Source organism: Sinocyclocheilus anshuiensis, unplaced genomic scaffold (assembly GCF_001515605.1).
Source record: "Sinocyclocheilus anshuiensis isolate Anshui unplaced genomic scaffold, SAMN03320099.WGS_v1.1 scaffold37, whole genome shotgun sequence".
NCBI lineage: Eukaryota > Metazoa > Chordata > Actinopteri > Cypriniformes > Cyprinidae > Sinocyclocheilus > Sinocyclocheilus anshuiensis.
In genome coordinates, this window is record NW_015536461.1 from 42324 (window position 1) to 62038 (window position 19715).

At 36.4% G+C, this 19715-nt stretch overlaps 1 protein-coding gene and 1 pseudogene across 1 annotated transcript; both read right to left on the reverse strand.

The window, feature by feature from the left end:
- The window catches only part of LOC107703954 (thimet oligopeptidase-like), a 20890-nt pseudogene extending 9520 nt beyond the window's left edge, over window positions 1-11370 (reverse strand).
- Window positions 11371-13043: 1673 nt separating this feature from the next.
- Window positions 13044-19419, reverse strand: LOC107702305 (trimeric intracellular cation channel type A). Its single transcript, XM_016504930.1, has 6 exons — window positions 19185-19419; window positions 16329-16485; window positions 15390-15574; window positions 15177-15264; window positions 14669-14786; window positions 13044-13283 (listed from the first exon to the last, which is right to left on the reverse strand). The coding sequence occupies exons 1-6, from the start codon at window positions 19306-19308 to the stop codon at window positions 13068-13070; spliced, it is 888 nt and encodes a 295-aa protein (XP_016360416.1). The 5' UTR covers window positions 19309-19419; the 3' UTR covers window positions 13044-13067.
- Window positions 19420-19715: the final 296 nt, after the last annotated feature.

Genomic DNA, 19715 nt, shown 5'->3' on the forward strand with positions numbered 1-19715 from the left:
GTTCGTCTTCGGAACACAATTTAAGATATTTTGGATGACAACCAGGAGGCTTGTGACTGTCCCATTGACTGCCAAGTAAATAACACTGTCAAGGCCCAGAAAGGTATGAAAGACATGGTCAAAATAGTCCATCTGGCATTAGTGGTTCAATCTGAATTTTATGAAGCGACGAGAACACTTTTAGTGCGCAAAGAAAACAAAATATCGACTTCGCATACAGACAAAGAACCCGGAAGGCGCTGTGTTCACACACAGAGGAGACGCACGCTGGCCTCTATGTTAGCAGGTCACGGCGCATGCTTCGTGCGTAGGGTTGGGAATCGAAAATCGATTCCGATTCCAGAATCGGATACTTAAGGTCAAGTAGCTAAATGTTGCAAGAGAGGTGTCGCGAACACGATTCAAACACCAACGTGATTCTATTCCTAAATTACAATGATTCGTCTTTCATTCCTCAAACTTTGACATGTGCGATCAATGTTGAGATCACTTGGTTCGTCCGTGCAGAGTACGATCACACCAGTGTGATTTGAACATTTAAATCTGCGTTCGCACTGCCATTGACCTAAAGAGAGCAGCTGTCTGTCCTTTTCAGCCACACAGTATCATTATTTCTGTGTTACAAACATTCAAAATCACATAAGTACTGGGATAAAAGTTTATAGTTCAGATATAAACTGTGTATGATGTGTATGGTAGCGATTAAAATAGAGTAAATCACCTTTTGAAAGTAATTTGACACTTCAAATGAAGATTTATCGATTACATTGTTACGCCAATAGGTGGCGAAAAGGGGCTGTTAAAATTTATTAGTCTTTGAATCATACAAGAGATTCGTTCAACAACGCTGATTCATCCAGTAATGAAAAAAGTACTTCTTGAGTGAGTCATTTAATCATTGATTCATAAATTCCATGTGATTTTGTTTAGTTCTCTAATGTTTTTTCTTCAGAATCAGGAGAGAACCACAACTTCCATTGGGGAAAAAAAAGAAACTCAATTTATCCAGAATCATGCAGTTCTATTTTGCACACAAACAGCTCTTAAAGAGTCAAAAGAGTCAAGTAGCCTGTTGATTTTTGTTCATGGTATTCTTAGTCTTTGAATCATACAAGAGATTCGTTCAACAACGCTGATTCATCCAGTAATGAAAAAAGTACTTCTTGAGTGAGTCATTTAATCATTGATTCATAAATTCCATGTGATTTTGTTTAGTTCTCTAATGTTTTTTCTTCAGAATCAGGAGAGAACCACAACTTCCATTGGGGAAAAAAAAGAAACTCAATTTATCCAGAATCATGCAGTTCTATTTTGCACACAAACAGCTCTTAAAGAGTCCAAGCTTTTATGTAGCCTGTTGATTTTTGTTCATGGTATTCGGCTACAATAAATGGTTAGCAAAAAAAGAGACACGATAAATGTTAGATATCATTATTTAATCACATTGGAATCGAACATAATCGAAATCGATAAGCAGAATCGGAATCGATAAAATTCAAACGATACCCAACCCTAGTCGTGCGTGATCTGAGGCACGCTCGTCTGAGGCGTGTTTTCGCTGCACGCATGCGTCATGGTCTGCTCGTGAACTCATGAACCCGCTTGCAGGAAGTGTCACGGAGGAGAAGAAAAAGTTGAATAAAGTCGATATTTTGTTTCCTTTGCGCACAAAAAGTGTTCTTGTCGCTTCATAAAATTCAGATTTAACCACTGATGGCAGATGGACTATTTTGAGGATGTCTTTCATACTTTTCTGGGCCTTGACAGTGTTATTTACTTGGCAGTCAATGGGACAGTCACAAGCCTCCTGGTTGTCATCCAAAATATCTTAAATTGTGTTCCGAAGACGAACAAAGCTTTTAAGGGTTTGGAACGACATAAGGGTAAGAGATTAATGACAAAATTTTCATTTTGGGGTGGAGTAAACCTTTAAAGGTGACATATCATGAAAATCTGACTTTTCCAGGTTTTAAGTGCTATAATCAGGTCCCCGCTGCATCTACCAACCAAGGAAATGTGAAAAAGATTAACCCAGTAACTTTGTTTTGGTAAGCTTTTTTCTGCAAGCGTCTGAAAAAACAAGCGCGTCTGATTTTGCTCCCCTAGTGACGTTGCAAAGGGATCTCATAATATTGCCGCTTCTTAATCTGTAAGTTTCCACCCCCGGCGCCGATGTACCAGCTCTAATGCCATGGCGAAAGTTTGAGGAAAACATGCTAACTGTTCTGCCTTTGGCTGCACAGACGACCACAGAACACTATTTAGAGTCCCAGCCTCAGAGGAAACAAGAAAGCAGTGGATTTATTGATTTATTTATTGTAAATTGCTGCTGCTACACAGATCTAAAACCTCCACAGACATTACGGACTGTTTTTGTAACTCGTGTGTTTTTAACTAAACTTGTGTGTGAAAGAGACCTTAGTTTAGTACTCACATGCTGTGGCAGCCGCTTTCTGTCCGTGTGCTTCGGATGTGTGCACTCAGAAAACCATATATCAGTTTAAACTAATATGGTTTAAAAAGCATGATTTCAGCGCGATAAATATGATAATCAGAACTAAAACAGATGTTTTTTTAGCAGGTACGAGCTGTAATGGCGCAATCTGTGTGAAGATGGGGGCCAGTTTGTCACCGCAGACTTTTAAACAGGCAGCAGAAACACCATCTGGGCCTGAAGCTTTCTTAGATTTCTGCTTCCTGAAGACCCGGTTCACATCATACAGACTAGTGTCTGTGAATATTAAATTGCAAAAAGACTATTTAAATACGAATCCTCATGTTCTGCATGTTCATTTGATTACCAGAAAATACACAACACAGAATTTGTGAAAAAATATTATTCATTATCTTTATTCATTTATTTTAGATGTTTACATTTGGAAAAGCTGTGCTTCCTGCATAAACCTGCCCCTGTTGGTTTGGCAGTAGCTTGCTTGCCCTATACAGTTGCCTTGTTAATTTTCTTAATTCAAGTTATATACGGTATATATTTTGTTCTATTTGTGTTTAAGTTATTTATAATAAGTGATCTTTACTGTTAAGTGCACTGATGTCAGACTCATTTTGAATAATAAAGTTAAATTGTTAAATACCCTGCCTCCATTACATAGCCCTATGTTTGTCACATCATTATAGGTGTTTGATCACCACATTTAAGTTATCACTGCAAAAAATGTGTTTATGTATATATATTCTGTTTATGTATATAATGTATTCTATATACAGTACCAGTCAAATGTTTGGATACATGAATGGGAAGTGTGTCCTAACTTTTGACTATACTGTACTATGATATAGCCTACACAAAGAATATCGGCCGATATATCAATATCAGTCTTTTTTTTTAAACTCCCTAATATCAGTATTGGCATCTCCCCCCAAAAAACCCATATCGGTCGGGCGCTAATTTAAACCATCCATTAAATTCATTAAACAGCTTACCTTTGGGGATTTAAGGTTTGTCTCTTATCTTAAAAGACAAGAACATTCTTTAGGAAGTATTAAAAATACAAAAATACAACATATTCTTAACCTTTTTATTAAATACAAAAATAAGAGGATAGCAAAAAATAAAATAAAAAAAAAAAGCATTCTAAGAATGTTTTCGTGATTCCGGTCCCTGGATCCCAATTTGAGAAAAACATCCAGAACCCCCCGCATAATCACCAGAAAAAAAATTCTGTAAAATACAAGTATGTGTGCTTACCTGGGGAAAAGATCCAGATAAAACTGGCCCACGACCTGGCCGGAGGTGCGGTCTTTAACGCAGTACAGCGTAACATCATCGTGCCAGACAGGTGCGCCCTCCACCTGCTGGAAGGTGAGATTGAGCAGCTCCTGATAGATGTCCAGTAGGCCCTTGGTTACCACCTCCATTGGGAAATACTCCTTCAGTTGGTTCTGATCCACTGCATACTGGGTCTCCTCCACCTGGGTCATGTAGTAGCGCGTGTCCCAGGCGTGGAGTTCTCCAGTGAAGGGCAGATTCCTCTTCTGGCTCTCCTGTTCCTTCAGCTTCAAAATCACAGCCCTCTCCTGCTCACCCAGGGGCTTCAGTTTATGGGCCAGATCCTCTACAGTGTGCAGGAGATAATGGAAAGACAAAGGGTTAGACAAAGATGTACTAAATTACTAAATTCAACAGAGAACAGGGTTGCTGCAAGATTTTAAGCTCAAATTTAAGACCTTTTTAAGTAGGGGTGCTCAGATTGATTGGCTACCGATCACTATCAGCCGATAATTGCTTTGGGATGTTTGATTGGCGGTCACTATAAAGGCCGATCTCAAGCTGATGATGCACCTGCCGTGAGAGGTTTGGCACGACATGCAGCGGCACTGTCTCAGTCTCTGTCCGGTGCGGGTGATATAATTATAATGCTGAAGGGGAGGTACAATTCATATTTCTGCATTAAATAACTTCTAAAGTAAGTTGAAAACTTTCTGTGAGACAATTTCACAAACAGCGTGAGTGAATCACCGGGCGCTCTCTTTCTTACTCTCTCAAAATGCACAAATGGCTTCAAATCACATCGCGTCTGCACTATAAGCGAGTTGCACTCTGCACAGTTGACACAGGAATTGTCACTTGCACAATCGAGGCAGTGTCGCACCATTACTAATGTTTATAAATTGCATTTCTTTTTAATTCTTGCCAGTGTTTAAACCATTCAGCGCTCGTGCGCTCTCCTGGTGACACACATAACATCATGTTCTCACACACACACACACTCTTGTTTGACATTTTCACTTAGGGGTGTACTCACTTTTGTGGCCAGCGGTTTAGACATTAATGGCTGTGTGTTGAGTTATTTTGAGGGGACAGCAAATTTACACTGTTATACAAGCTGTACACTCACTACTTTACATTGTAGCAAAGTGTAATTTCTTCAGTGTTGTCACATGAAAAGATATAATAAAATATTTACAAAAATGTGAGGAGTGTACTCACTTCTGTGAGATACTGTATATTATCTTCACAGTCACTTTTGATCAACTGAATGCATCATTGCTTAAAACAAGCATAATTTCCATTAAATAAAATAAAAGATTTTCTCAAATGCTTGCTTTTACACACTATTACAGCATTTTAAGAGTTTCAGCTCCAGTCTCAACTTTGTTCAATTATATATGTGAGATTCTTGTCTATTTCCATGTAAAGACACCAATCATTACCAAGGAAAGTTGCAACCGTCTTGGAGGTCTTGGCCATGTTCATCTCAAGCACAAAGTCAGCATGAGTGCTGAAGCCCAGCAGGCTGCTCTTCTGAGAGCGCAATTCTACAAGCTCCTTCAGGATAGCAGAGTTCTCCTGTCAGGAGAATCATTACAGTAGCATTATGAAAATGATTCACTGCAATTATTTTAAAGCATAGTGTTATTGAGTAGCATTCTAGTTCTGGTTACAGGTGATTTCTGGGATGTCCGACCTCTTTGCAGCGCGAGTTGAAAGCCTCCTCTAATGTCTTCCGTGTCTCTGGGACGAAGCATTTCTTCATGGTGGGGAAGTAATGAGGATACTTCAGAGTGAGCTTCAGTTTTCCCGAGTCATCCTTCTCCAGAGAGTTAAGGAAATCCTCAGGAAGCCCCCCTAATAAAAGCATTTACATTTATATCTTAACTTATGATTTATATCTATAAAATATCTTATTTTCAAGACTACATGTAAGAGAAGAAAAAAATAATTGTTCATGCAAGCACCAAGTGTCTCTCTGAAAAGAAAGTATTCTGTCCACCCACCGAGTTCCTCACGAGAGAAATGGAGGTAAGTTGTATCTTCATTCAGGTGTTTGTTGAAATCGATACACAGAGTGCTCATTTTTTTCTTGATCTTTTTGATCTCCTGTTACAGGGAATATAAAACTCTGTTACAGGCTAGAAGAAAGCGTTTGTGTTACTGCTCCACAGCAAACTGGAAGGAAGATCTTAATATCTGACCTCCTGCGTATCTTTGGAAAGATGGAGGCCGTTTCTTTTGCCAAGCTTAATGAGTCTCTCCATGTAACGCTTGGCCTCAGGGGTTAAACTCTCATCTGAGAGCTTCTCCTGTTAAAAAGTACATAATTATTATTTTTATTTATTTATAAATTCATTAAAAATGACAAGACATAATAAAATAAAAATGCAGTTGCTTCAAAAAAATGAGGTGTTTACAAAAGGTGTTCTGACTTACATCTTTAATTGTTTGCATATAAATACGTAGCAAAACTTCATGCACAAGTTGGTGGAACAACACGCTAATGTGCGACTTATTTGGTTAAGTCAGTTAGCAGGATTTCTCAGCTGTCTCAGACCTCAGTTCTGTCCCTGCAAGATACTAATGTTTAGTTCCTGAGAGAGATGTGTTAGTGCTTGCTCCCTGCTCACCTCCAGAGCCACGATTCTCTGATAAACATCCTCTCTCATACTCATCTCCACATCAAACTCTGACAGCTCCTTATCGGCTTCAGTGCTGGCCGTGCGGACGTCCTTACAGGGGGACACATGCTGAGGGAAATCCAGCATGTTCCGCTGAACTGCAAAAAGAACAAAAGTTTCTGAAAACACTATCGGTTGTTTTTGATACTTGAATTTAATCAGCAGGTCCTCAAGAGATTCTATGCATATTAATTCAACATTATATCTATTGAACAAATATAAAATAAAAGAATAGAAAGGGGCATATTTTAATTTTTGTTAATTCAACACCTGAACAATGGTGATGCGCAGAGGAACACACGAGCTGGTCATTATGCAAAAAGTGCTGAATGGCGTATACCACTACACACAGTTTTCCTGCACACTCAGACTGTTTTTTTTAGATAGACAGACAGACAGACAGACAGACAGATAGATAGATAGATAGATCTGGTATGTTTCTTTGCAAATGTCACCCCTGGACTGAACTTTAAGGATAAAAAGTCATTCAAAAACAAAAAAACACTTAGCTGATTAACAGAAATATTGTGTTATTAATTAATTTATTTTATTATTTAAAAATCAGAAAATATTTTGTAAAATAAGTGTTACATCATATTTAAACCTTAGGGACATTTTTATCTATTTGAACATTTTGGCTGTTAACGCACAGAGCATACATTTTCTGCTTCTGCTAAAAAAAGGCCAACTGCATTGAAATTATGTAATATAATTATGTGGGAGTATTGGTATGGATATCAGTGTGGTTTATGTGTGTGCTAAGAAACTTTTTTTATTCTGACACCATATAAAAAAATAATGCATCAAAATTATTACTGTTTGTAATCATTTAATTATCTAAGACTGTAATAATAATAATAATAATAATAATAATAAACTTCTAGGCATTTAGTATATGGAAAATATATATTTTTTCCATTTAAAAAACAATAGTGCCATTATGTAAACAAATTGGCATTTAAAGGATTAAAATCCAAAAAATAAATAAATTTTTGGTAGTTATGATCGGACTGGTTTTGGAAAAACAATTTCTCTCTTTGAAAGCTTCATTTTATTTTGACAGACATTTTTGTCCCTTTAAGGACTTGTGTAACTTTTTTTTTTTTTAATTGACGCACAAGAGATAAATCACTTTGTGTACAACATCTTTACCATAATTGAATTTTAAAATTAATTAATTATTTGATAAATACCAATTATATTTAATTATAAATTAAATTACAATTAAATTCTACTAATTATTTAATTATTATATAAAACATTATTATTGTTAAACATGAAATGGTATAAACTGTTTGCATGTGTCTTTTTTTATATCAGATTTAATAAATCAAGTTTTTATGGATCATATAGTATCACATAGGAGAATATGGAGAGAATAAGAAAAGAAACACCTCAGTGATGATTGAAACAGTGGCGTAACTTTGCTTTGAAAAGTGGTGGGGACACCGCGCAACTCGTTTTGCTAGTTTTTTATTTAATAACCTAATTTACTTGGGGACTGGGTTTAGAGTTGGACAAACTTAATTTTTGCTTGTTTTATCGTAGTTTATAGTTATAAGCCGGGCTTCGGATGCTTTCACTTTCGATTTCACGATCTTGTCAGGTTTTACAATAAAATATAATTGGCTGTTTTGCTTACATCCACACACCTTTCACCTTTTAAGACTAAAAAAAAAAAGATCGATTAATTATTTTTAATTAAAATGCACAACAACAATAAAACAGTAAGATTCAATGACAAACTAGCTTACAAAACGTTAATAACAAAAACGAATAAGATGAGGCATGGCATAGGCCTACACGCTGTTTTAGGCTACATAATGACTAATATATTACAGAACGTTTAGAAAAAATGTAAAAAAAGAGAGAGAGAGAGCCTCCATAGCATAACATGAGGTAAACAGCAAAGATACGCTTTTCAAAATGAAAACAAAACAAAAAGAAAAGTAAAACTAAACTTGCTGTGCTTGACAGTGCTTGCATGTTTTGTTTTTTCCCCCCACAAGAATACCAACATGTTCCCCTTCTCTGGTTTAAGAAGTGGTCTTTTACTTTACTTTAGCTACATTTTTGCTGCTTGCAGCTTCGCACCCCTGCTGACGCGGCGAGTATAAAGACTCTACACTCGAAGCGCTGCGCAGTTCAAATGAGTAGCGCGGTTTCATTATGCTTTCAGTTTCGTTTGCCGTTTGATGTTTATCGACCCTGGCAAAAAGTGGTGGGGACATGTCCCACCCGCAAGTTACGCCTATGGATTGAAAGATACAAATAAACATTCGTCAAAAGCCTTATGTATCACATTTGATACTAACCCTTTACTTTTTAAATAATGTATGGATAATCCAAGTAAACCTAAAATGCTTCAGTCCAGTAAGGGTTCATTTAAAAATACTACAAATAAAAAAAATTAAAAATCTGTAAAGATATTAAAGCAAATAAAAACGTGTGAACCTGAAGGGGGGCATTTTTAGAATTAGGTTAAAAGGCCTTTTACATAATCAGATGACAGGTTTTTCAGCAACATTTAGATTATTAAACTGTATTTATAATGTATCTATAGTAGGGCTGGGCGATATAGCTAAAAAAAATTAATCAACGATATAATGTTTCATATCGTTCGGTATCGATAATTATTGACATTTTTTATAACCTTTTTTAAAACAAAGAGCAACAGAATTTTTTTTTTAAATGTAACAACTGTATTTTTAAATTAACCCAATTTATTGAGACAAACAACAAATATTTTTTGTTTTAACAATCAAACACAAAATAAAAATTAAACAAATATCTCATTTCTAATGTTTTATATGCAGATTAATTAGGTCTAAAGGAAACTTTTGGCTTGTCTCCCGAGGCCACAGGAGGGCGCAATGAGCAAAATAATGTAGCGCATTAAAAATGGTCAACACAAGGAAGGAACTCTATTAAAAAAAAAACGTGCATTACGTCTAAATTAACTCATAAAAATCAAATATAATTTCGTAAATTGCATAAACAATTATCTAGTCCGTCTAAAAAAATGCGCTGAATATGCATTCTGTGTGAATGGCTTGGTTTCAGTTTTAAAGGGGTCATATGATGCTATTTTAAAGATCATAATTTGTGTATTTGGTGTAACAGAATATGTTGACATGCTTTAATGTTCAAAAAACACATTATTTTTCAAATACTGTATAGTCTTTGCAACTTCAGGGATCTTATCTATGCACAATCAGCTTGTAACACTCCAAAGAGAAAGGAAAACTTGAAATCGCATCATATGACCCCTTTAACCTAATCAAGATCTTCAATGCATTGAGCATATTTCTCTAATATACTGAATGAATAACGCAGCAGCGGCGCGTCTCGTGGGCTAGACTATAAAAACATTAAAATGCAACGTCACTTACATCATCACCGCATCTCGCGCACCACTGATGACGCTCCCTGACGCACTCAAATTCAAATGCAAATGTTTATTTTAAATTCATCTAATATTCATTCTTTATTCACAATCTCCTAATCACAGGCAGGCACAGCACTCAATTCAGCATGTGTTCGTGTTTGTGTGTGCGGTCTGCGTCACTAATAGCGCGTGCCTATATAGTGCGCTATATCGAAAAATTTTTCTACCGTTATCAAAGGTGTAACGTCGATAAATATCGATACCGTTTTATTGCCCAGGCCTAATCTATAGTGTTGATTTCTACCTGTGTACTCCACTTCTACGTCAGCGAGGGCCTTCAGGGTGTTCTCATAGCTGACACTGGACACGTCCAGCGCACAGACCATGTCATACACCTTTTTGGTCTTGGCAATAAGCTCTTCAGTAAGCTGCTGGATCCGGTCGGGAGCGAGATCCCAGAGCAAGCGGTTGTCATCACAGACCCGGTCCCCAGAGCCAAACACTACTTCACCTGAACATTCAAAAACAACATTGCTTACACTGAATATTATAACAGTGTGAACTTAAATGTGATTTACATATAGAACCTGTTTCTATGCATATCATTTATTATTCCTAAAACAACATATCCATCAACTAATCATGCTTTTAGGCTTATAATTGTTCTACCACCTGGTTATACAGTGTATTCAGAATGAACGACGATATATAAAAGTGTGTCGACTCCTGTGTGAAACTCGATGGCTTTTTTTTATTATTAACTTCAAATCAATTATTTCATTTGTTTTAAACAAGAATTTCAACTTAAAATATTTAAAAAATATATAATTTTGTAATTGTAATAAGATATTTTCTCTACATATACACACATGCATATTAAATGCACATAACTTATACAAGTTAGGTTAAATAAGATTTATTGCCATCTCTTTAGCGCCAACTGAACATGGATATCTGCTCGATTCGGTCATTATGAGTGATATTGTTGAGGGCGTGTGATGAGTTTGCTAATTAAACCTAGAGCTTAAAGGTTAACCAGCTAACCATGCTCCACGGAAACATGTCGCATTTAATTAGGCTGACCCTAAACCATTATAAAGACAGAAGCCGCGTCAGAACACATAAGAAATGTTTTTGCAAACAGAGAAATCATGATTAACAAATCTCTTGCACTGTAAACTTAGGCCCTGTCAGTGTGGGACAAAAGCCGCAGTCTGGTGTGTTTTCGTGGTCGGAACCGGAGCTTTTAGCGGCACCAGCTGACCCACCCATTACTAGCTCACTGCGCTAACGAGCCACAACACAACAGCGGCACTACTTTGGCTTCGTTTAAAAGGCAGACAGTTATGTTAAGGTTCTTATATTCTGGTGGTACAATGCATGCTTTTGAAGTTTAGCGTAGCACGTATTTCTTACCTGTAGGTGCCATTTTCCTCTCGGTCAGTCAGAAACACCGCGTGTATAACGATTCAAAGAGCCTATAATAACCGCTCACTCACGCTTCCTGCTCCGGTCACATGATCCTCAGTGGAGCCCGCGATTGGTTGAAGACTACTTCTTCTTCTTCTTCTTTTGTGTTTAATGGCGGTTGGCAAACCAGCTTAAGGTGCATTTCCGCCACCTACTGGGATGGAGTGTGAGGCCTCGATGAACGAACATATTACATACTACTAATATAATAAAAATAAATAAATAAATAAAATAAAAAAAACTAAATTCTTCTAATCAAATCTGTATCTCTCAGATATTTTAGAAGAAAACCATAAACCCTTAGATGTTTCTGTGCATTCTGAAATATATTCATAACTGAAATGTCATTGATTTCCATATCTCTTAGTTTTTCAACAAGTTGCTTTCTTTGTCTATTATATGCCTCACAATGTAAGAGCACATGTTCAACTGTTTCTGTTATTCCACAGTAACTGCAGCCTACTTTTGTTTCTTTCATTTCCCCCGCCATCTACATCCTCCAAATCCAGATCACTTCCGGACTCTACTCCACTTCCGTCCATCTTGGCCTCAGTCACAACCCAGTGTCGCCAACCGCCGACCGGCTGACTCTGCTACACCGGTTGAAGACTTCTGCATCTATCTATCTATAAAAGCTTTGACTGGTGAGAAATCATAGCGTACAGGAAGAAGAGTGAATAAATCTCTGTGTAAAGCTTTGAATGATATCCTGAAACGCTGTAAACAACCATTATTTGACTCTGGGGGTCTGATGCCATCTGCTGGCGAGGTGAGAAGGTTTCGTTTTTGATTAATATTTTAATATGAAAACTCTTATCAGATGTCAGGACAAAAAAAAAAAACGATGACAAACTATGCCAATATTGTGTACAGCTTTAAATTCGTTTCTTAAGAATTGGAACAAATGACACTTTTGAACTTATTTAATCATTTATTTTTAATTTATTCAGTTTCCACAACATTTACAAATGGGTGTGAAACAATTCTGTTGTGGTATTGATCAAAATTACTCTCTTTTGGAAGTGATGTCCACCTTGATGGTAGGTTGACTTTATTCACCTATATTATTTAAAACCAGTTTGAGGAAAGTTTACTTTTTTTTTTTTTTTTTTTCAAATGAAAAATATACGTTTTCACTGCAGAGATGCATAACATTCAAATAAACTTACTATTTATTCACAGTGTGGATTTATCCGTGAATTTAAGTCAGTAAGTGAACAAAATTATTATTTATTTTTTTTTGAATAGAAGGCTATTTTTTCTCTCTATCACTGAAGACACAACATTTGGAAGAATTTGAAACAACTGATTTTGGCTGAAAAATAATTTATTATTTATTTTTTTTTTTTTGGAAAATATATTGTTTTTACTTCCCCAATTCAACTGGATTTAAAAAGCAGCAGTGTTCTGTGGAAGTCGGGTCAACCAGCGGTGGACGACGAGTCTCCTCAAGTTATTTGGATGGACCCTTCAGTGAAGTATGAACTCAAACGGATAGAAGCAGGTTCTCATCACACTGCCTTTCGTTCATTCACCTGTTCATGACACACTGCACATCATCAGATGCATGGGGAGAATGGGGCTTGAATGATGGAAAACATTACGAAAAATAAAGACAGATGTTGGTAAAGAGAGGGGAAGCTATTTACAGAGTCCCTATATGGCATGTCTGTCATTAAAAGCACCACTGAAAGAGAAACTTGCATTGGTTTAAGATAAAATTCCCTCCTTTCTCAAGCAGAGCCGGGCCGCTCTGTCATATCACAGGATGGGTTGATGATTTTGTTTTGTAACTCTACTCTGCTTTCTTGGGCTTCCTCTTGCGGGTTCCTTCACCCAGTTCCTCCTTGGTTTTGGCGGGCGAGAGGGGCGCAGAGGCAGCGGCTGGTGCGGAGTGGTGGTGATCATGGGCATCTTCAATACCAAGGGGTGAACCGAATAGCAGGTGGCACAGCCAAGACTCGATGAGGGCGAAGGGTGATCCGTGAGAGTGACGGGCCGTCATAAACGCCTGTATAAAGAATAGTAAATATTCTTGAGTAATGAACTTGGAAATGTCTCGGCTATTACCTTTTACTGACTAGTTTAGTTTTGATTGCTTGTGCAAAAAGTCAAAATGGGCATTGTTATTGGCCACTGCTATTGGGCTGCTAAAGCCAAAAGTATACTGCAGTTTATGGTCTGAGTGCCGCAGATTTCATCATCAGCCCAGTACGCACATACTGTTAGCGTGCAGTGTGATTTTTATTTTTTTTATTTATTTTTTTTTTTTTGTTTGAATCGCCCATATGCTGAGTTCGCACATGCACCTTGAGTTTTTATTTATTTTTTATTTTTTTGCACTAGTAAGTTTGTCCACAAGGTGGCAACACTTCCAAGGCTTACTGTTTTACAGTCACGCAATAAACCAATGATACTGAATAACAACGAAGTACTGCAAACGACAAAAACAATCCCGGAAGACTATGGTTTCCTTGAGATTTTACCATGGTTTTTACACTCTAAAAAATGCTGGGTTAAATACAACCCAGCGCTGGGTGTCCATATTTTACCCAGCACTGGGTTGTATTTAACCCAGCAATTTTTAGAGTGTATAATGGGCATTTCAATTTATATTGAAAAATGTTCTATGTTTATCTTCAATTTTTGGGATGCACTATATGGACTATATGGAGTATTTGGACCTCTGACCATTACACCACTATGACATTGCATTCTAAATACACAGACAATTACGAACAGTAGTTGACTTAAATAGAACAACCCAGCATGTTGGGTAAAAACATTTAACCCAACCAGCTGAGTCAAATAAGCCAGCATGTGTTCTGTCCAATATTTACCCAGCACTGGGTTGCCAAATAACCCAAATTGGGTTGATTTTAACCCAGCATTTTTTAGAGTGTATTTACAGATGATTGTAAATGCAGCCTGCATGCTAGGTGCTTCATTTTATACACCTGTGGCATTGCATCCTATACTGAAACACCTAAATTCAGTCATTTAAGAAGTGTGTCCCAATACTTCTGTCCATATAGAGTTATTTTTTGAGATTCTTTGAGATAAAACTACTGACCACGTATCTTGGCAAACTTTCCCTCTGAAAGAGAGCTAATTTTGCAAAGCAGGGCTTACTTGATGTTAAGTATCATGGAAATTTGCTGAACATTTGCCTTGACAATTTATGGGCATTCAGTCAATGAACGAATTCAGATTGGCAAAAAGTCATCATAATTGTTGTGGACAGATGATGAGGGATCTTAATGCTTCATGGTGTCTTTGATTTTTATATTGACTTTGAATACTGAGTTACATTTGTGTTTTCTGATATTTACACTCTCCCTTATATTTCAACGTATTAAATGAGCTGAAAGAACTCTTAAGCAAGCGTATTATTACCTTGGTTGAGGCCATGAAGAGTGTAAAGAGGCAGATGAGCATGCTTTTAGACACAGGGAGCAAGTGAGCCTCCTGAAGGGTGAACAGAATGGCTCCATACAGACTGGCCTTGGTAGGGCTGAAAAATACAAGAATCACATTCTAAACATTTATAAAAGTCATTAGTCTAAAACATGAACAGCTTCAGAAGACTTTGAATGAAACACTTGAGTCATATGGACTACTTAATGCTATTTTAAGATGGTTTTTGTTCTTTTTGGAATTTAAACTGACGATTTTTCAAACTTTATTTATTTTTTCAAAGTCAGTTACAAAAAGGTAAATTGGCCCAGTTTGAATCAGAAAAGTAAGACCGATTACCTCTTGGCTAACTGTTGGTCAAACTAGTTCTTAAGACAATCTTAACATAGCTATGTTTATGCAGCTGTCCCAATGGTCTCTACAAAATGTCAGTGGACAAGACATGGCTCTCCAAAATGCTGCTTCTGTGTAAAGGTTTTCCACTCACAATGACATGTTGAGAACTTCATTGGTCTCTGGCTTCCAGACTCCTCGCAACAGCTGCTCGAAATTGGACATGAGAGCGACCCCTGACCCTGTGAGTTTTAACAGAGACAATCAGCAGAGCGGTGCAGGTCTCCCGAGCAAGAGTTTTAAAGGGTCTTATGAAAGCGTTACATGACCCCTAAAATAAATCCCTCTGGAAATATAAGATACTTACCCTTAACATAACCAGTGATGACCATGATCAGCCAGCCGTGGTGATACGCATGGTGAGCGTGATGAACTCCAGCAGCGATTTTACGTGTGCGGACCACTTCTTTCATTGCAACTAGCACAAGTTTCACAGGCAGAAATGCCACACATTTGTAAAACAGGTTAAGAGGGCAGAAGAAAATCAGGTACCTGAAAAAAGAGAAGAAAAAAAACATTCTGATAAAAAGATACAATAATAGATACTCACACAAGTTTGTCTGGAAGAAGAGGATTTAATAAAGGTACTAGTAAACTATGAGCTGCTATTTGTCTGTAGAACTGCTTTGTTACTTGTATGTGTAAGCAATTAAGACACATGTGGTAAATGTAGAAATATCGGACGTATTCAGATCAAGATATGAACAAAGTTGTTATTTAGGGATGTAACACAAAGAGTTTAGTTGTTTATGGTTGTATAAACAATGTGGTATAAACTTACCACATTAATATAGAATACCAACTGATGTGCTGTCACATGTGCGTATAATAATAATAATTTATGCATTTAGCAGACGCTTTTATCCAAAGCGACTTTCAGTGCATTCAGGCTATACATTTTTTTACCAGTATGTGTGTTCCCTGGGAATCGAACCCACGACCTTTTGCGCTGCTAACGCAATGCTCTACCACTTATATATATATATAGTATATATAATAAACAAAACTATACACATTGTGATTTAATACTATAAGATAACTTATTACAATGAGTTATGAAATTATAATAAAATTATCATGTTATGAACTGATTATATGGTGCAAGAAAAACTGTTGAAATTATCATGTTACAAACAAAAATAGAATTTTCTGATTTTATATCCAGATTTATCTTAAAGTGATCTTTGAAGTGACTTCAGTGTCATATGCAAAGTGTACAAGCACTGAACCATTTAAAGATCCTCACCACACAGCTGAAGCCAGGAGGATGTGACTGTTGTTATGGAAATAGTCAATGGGAGACACACCAAGCATGATGTCTGCTAGTATGTAGCTTCCAAAGCAGTAGAGCATTGCACAAAGCCATGAGGCCACTGGGCTTTTACGGGACACTTCCACAGCACCTGATTAACACAGACCAACACAGAACACCTTCACTTTAAACACTTAACCTTTACAAGTATACATTTAATAATACACAACGAGTTCCAAAAATCTGAATGTCCCATGATTATAATTTAAATTTGGAAATTCAGTTCTTGCAATACAAAAAGAGAAACTTCATAAAAGTGGTCCTCATGACTTGTTTACCAAGCTTTGTGTGAACAGACCACAGTTTACATTGTTATTTACTGAAAATATTCCTCGCCACTGAGCAGTTAACTAAACCTAAAAATTGGATGAAATATTGAAATATTTAATTGAAAAGACTTGACTGATCATTTGACCACAACTTTTCTAATGTATGCTTATGATACTTTTTTGGAGGGTGGGGGGAAAAAAACGGCAGCTGTAGTTTCCAGAATTTGACATTTACATTAATTCATACCACATTTTACTATAAAAATACGGTACTAACATTTTACGTTTTCAGATTGAACTTTATAATATACTGACAGCCACCTTTAAAAACCCAGTGAAGAGAAAGCCACATGAGGAATCGAAGTTCATCACAAGTTTTTCTACAAGCTGAGGTAAATACTAATAAAGGAAATGCACACAGTGTCATACAGAAACACAAATCACCATTACAGTAACACACGACACTAAAATAATTCAATAAACATTAACAACATAAAATGTAACATAACCCTAATGTACATAACAGATAAGACAAAAACTAAGAAGTAACATAGTTACAGAGAATTCTGGGAATTTTTTTTTTTTTTACTGTAAATGACGAGAACTAAGCAGTACATTTAACAGTATTTTACTGTAAAATTACATGAAACGCCCTATTAGATCAGTTTTTCACAATATATACAGTAGTAAGGGAATATGCCATTAAATTAAGTTTTACAACAGCATTTACTTTTACCATTAAAATTGTGTATATATATATATATATATATATATATATATATATATACACACACGCACACACACATTTTTTTACAGTGAACATCAAAAACACTCTAAAGCAGTGTTAGGAGGACCACATGATTTCTGACTCCACTAAGAGATGTTGTATATCTAGAGGTCCACAAATCTCCAGGGATGAATAAATCTTACAGAACAGATGTAGCTTGGGTCGTTATGCACCCAACAGGCATTTTAAATGAAAAACGATCCTCTCAAATGTGGCCTAAAAATAAACTAAGCCTAAAGCTTTTCGTTCGTCTCAAACTGCAGGCCTGTTTCACACCACAACCTCCAACCCTCACAAACAGCTGACAGGATGAACTGCAGCCAGCAACTGGCTAATGTTTGGATGAAGTGGTGGATATTTATATCACATTCTTCAAAATCAATATGCTTTATCACAAGTTTGTGAATGGTATAATGGTATAATGGCATGAATAGTTATATATCAGTGCCCTGGTATATCTGAAAGCCTGATGCCATTTTAAGTGACAGCATCAACTCATATACTGTTCTCATCGGACAGGTCGGAAAGCATGTAAAAATAAAACCGCTTAAATCTGTAATACTGAATGACCACTAATGGACTAATTTATATTTCATTCACGTCAAAACAAAAGAAATACATTCAAATTTGGCATTAAGTTAATGTTGCTGATATTTCTTTTTTTATTTTGTATTGTTACAAACTTATAATAAGAACATTTGACCCCCAATTCATGCATTACATTGCCAAGCAAGTCATTTCATTACCGTAATGCCAACATAATAATAATAATAATAATAATAATAATAAAAGTAAATAAAATAAAATCTCATTCTCATTGCCACAATGCCAAAATATTTCATGATCATAAATGTAATGCAAATAATTCATTCTCATCATTTTAATGTCAAAAAAGCTCCTTTTTAGCATAACAAAATTATCATTATAATTATCATTACAACAATAAAAGGTGATTTAGGCCTACGAAAAAAATACATAAAAATAAATAAATAAATACTACTACTACTAATAATAATAAATTTTAAAGTAGGATTATATAGTGTCAGGTAGAGAATCATCACTGAGAATAATAGAAATTACAAAGTCCAAAGCGTCCAGATTTATTACAGAAATTAAAATTTCGGAGAGAAAGTGTGCTTAGTTGTCAGGAAACTATTGTCACAATGCAATGCAATAATTCTGAAATACCACTTGGACATGTTTCAAATGTGACTCGTTAAATGGAAGCAAGTCCTACATAAATTTGCTTAACAAATTTATGGGCTTCGTTTTGTCCTTTCCTCTGCTGCTGTCTATTTAGGGCGTTTCTATTTATTGCAAAGAGACTCGCAGTGGAATGTGCACGCACTCTATCGTGTTTCGAGGAGGGTCTTCAAGAGGGGGACAACTCGTCCCACCCCAAAAAATAAAGAAAATGCTGAATGATAGGCTACGTAGAGACATTAATAAAATATTAAAATACGCACGTAGGCTATAGGACTGTTCTGCATAGGCTACTATTGCAAACACAATGCCATGTGAAAATGAACTAAATTACATAACTTATTGAAAACAATAATAATTATTGTATGGCTTGAGAATGAATTATTTCATATTTAACGCAGTGTTAAATGCATTGATCCACGCGCAAATGCAAAGAATAATAAATAAATAAAACCCCGTCATTTAAATTTGACCCAAATAAAGCTCAAGTGCAATATTCTTCTGTTATCCCTAAGGAACAATTCTACTTACCTGGTTCATATTTGAGGTAGAGTATTGACACGATATAATAAGCGACATCAAAAACTGGAAACATTGCCATTTTCGAGAAATACTGGGCAATTTCGCCCAGATTTAGGACATCCAGCACCTCCATGATGTTCTGACCCTACCGCATGAACAGATCTTCAAGAGACTCGCCGTGCGCACGAGTAAAAGGCTCCGCTCACATGCAGACGCCTATTAATACACAGCACAAGCTCAGGCGCACTACAGAGGCGAAATCAACACACACATCTCATGCGGAGGAGCTACTGCCGCTTACTGGATGACCGCGAAACGCGCTCATAATCGATCATCAGTCGAGCTTCGATCGCGAATACCAGATGTAATTGTTTTATTGTCATTGCATGCATAAATAGTCGTGACCTCATTTTATAGCCTGCTGAAAAACCTCATCTTAAACCAGCCTTGAATATGATTTTGCTATTCAAAAAGGATTCATTAAACTGAAACACTTAAAGATATCACTAACAAAACAGCATATTCCTATAGACTTTTGCC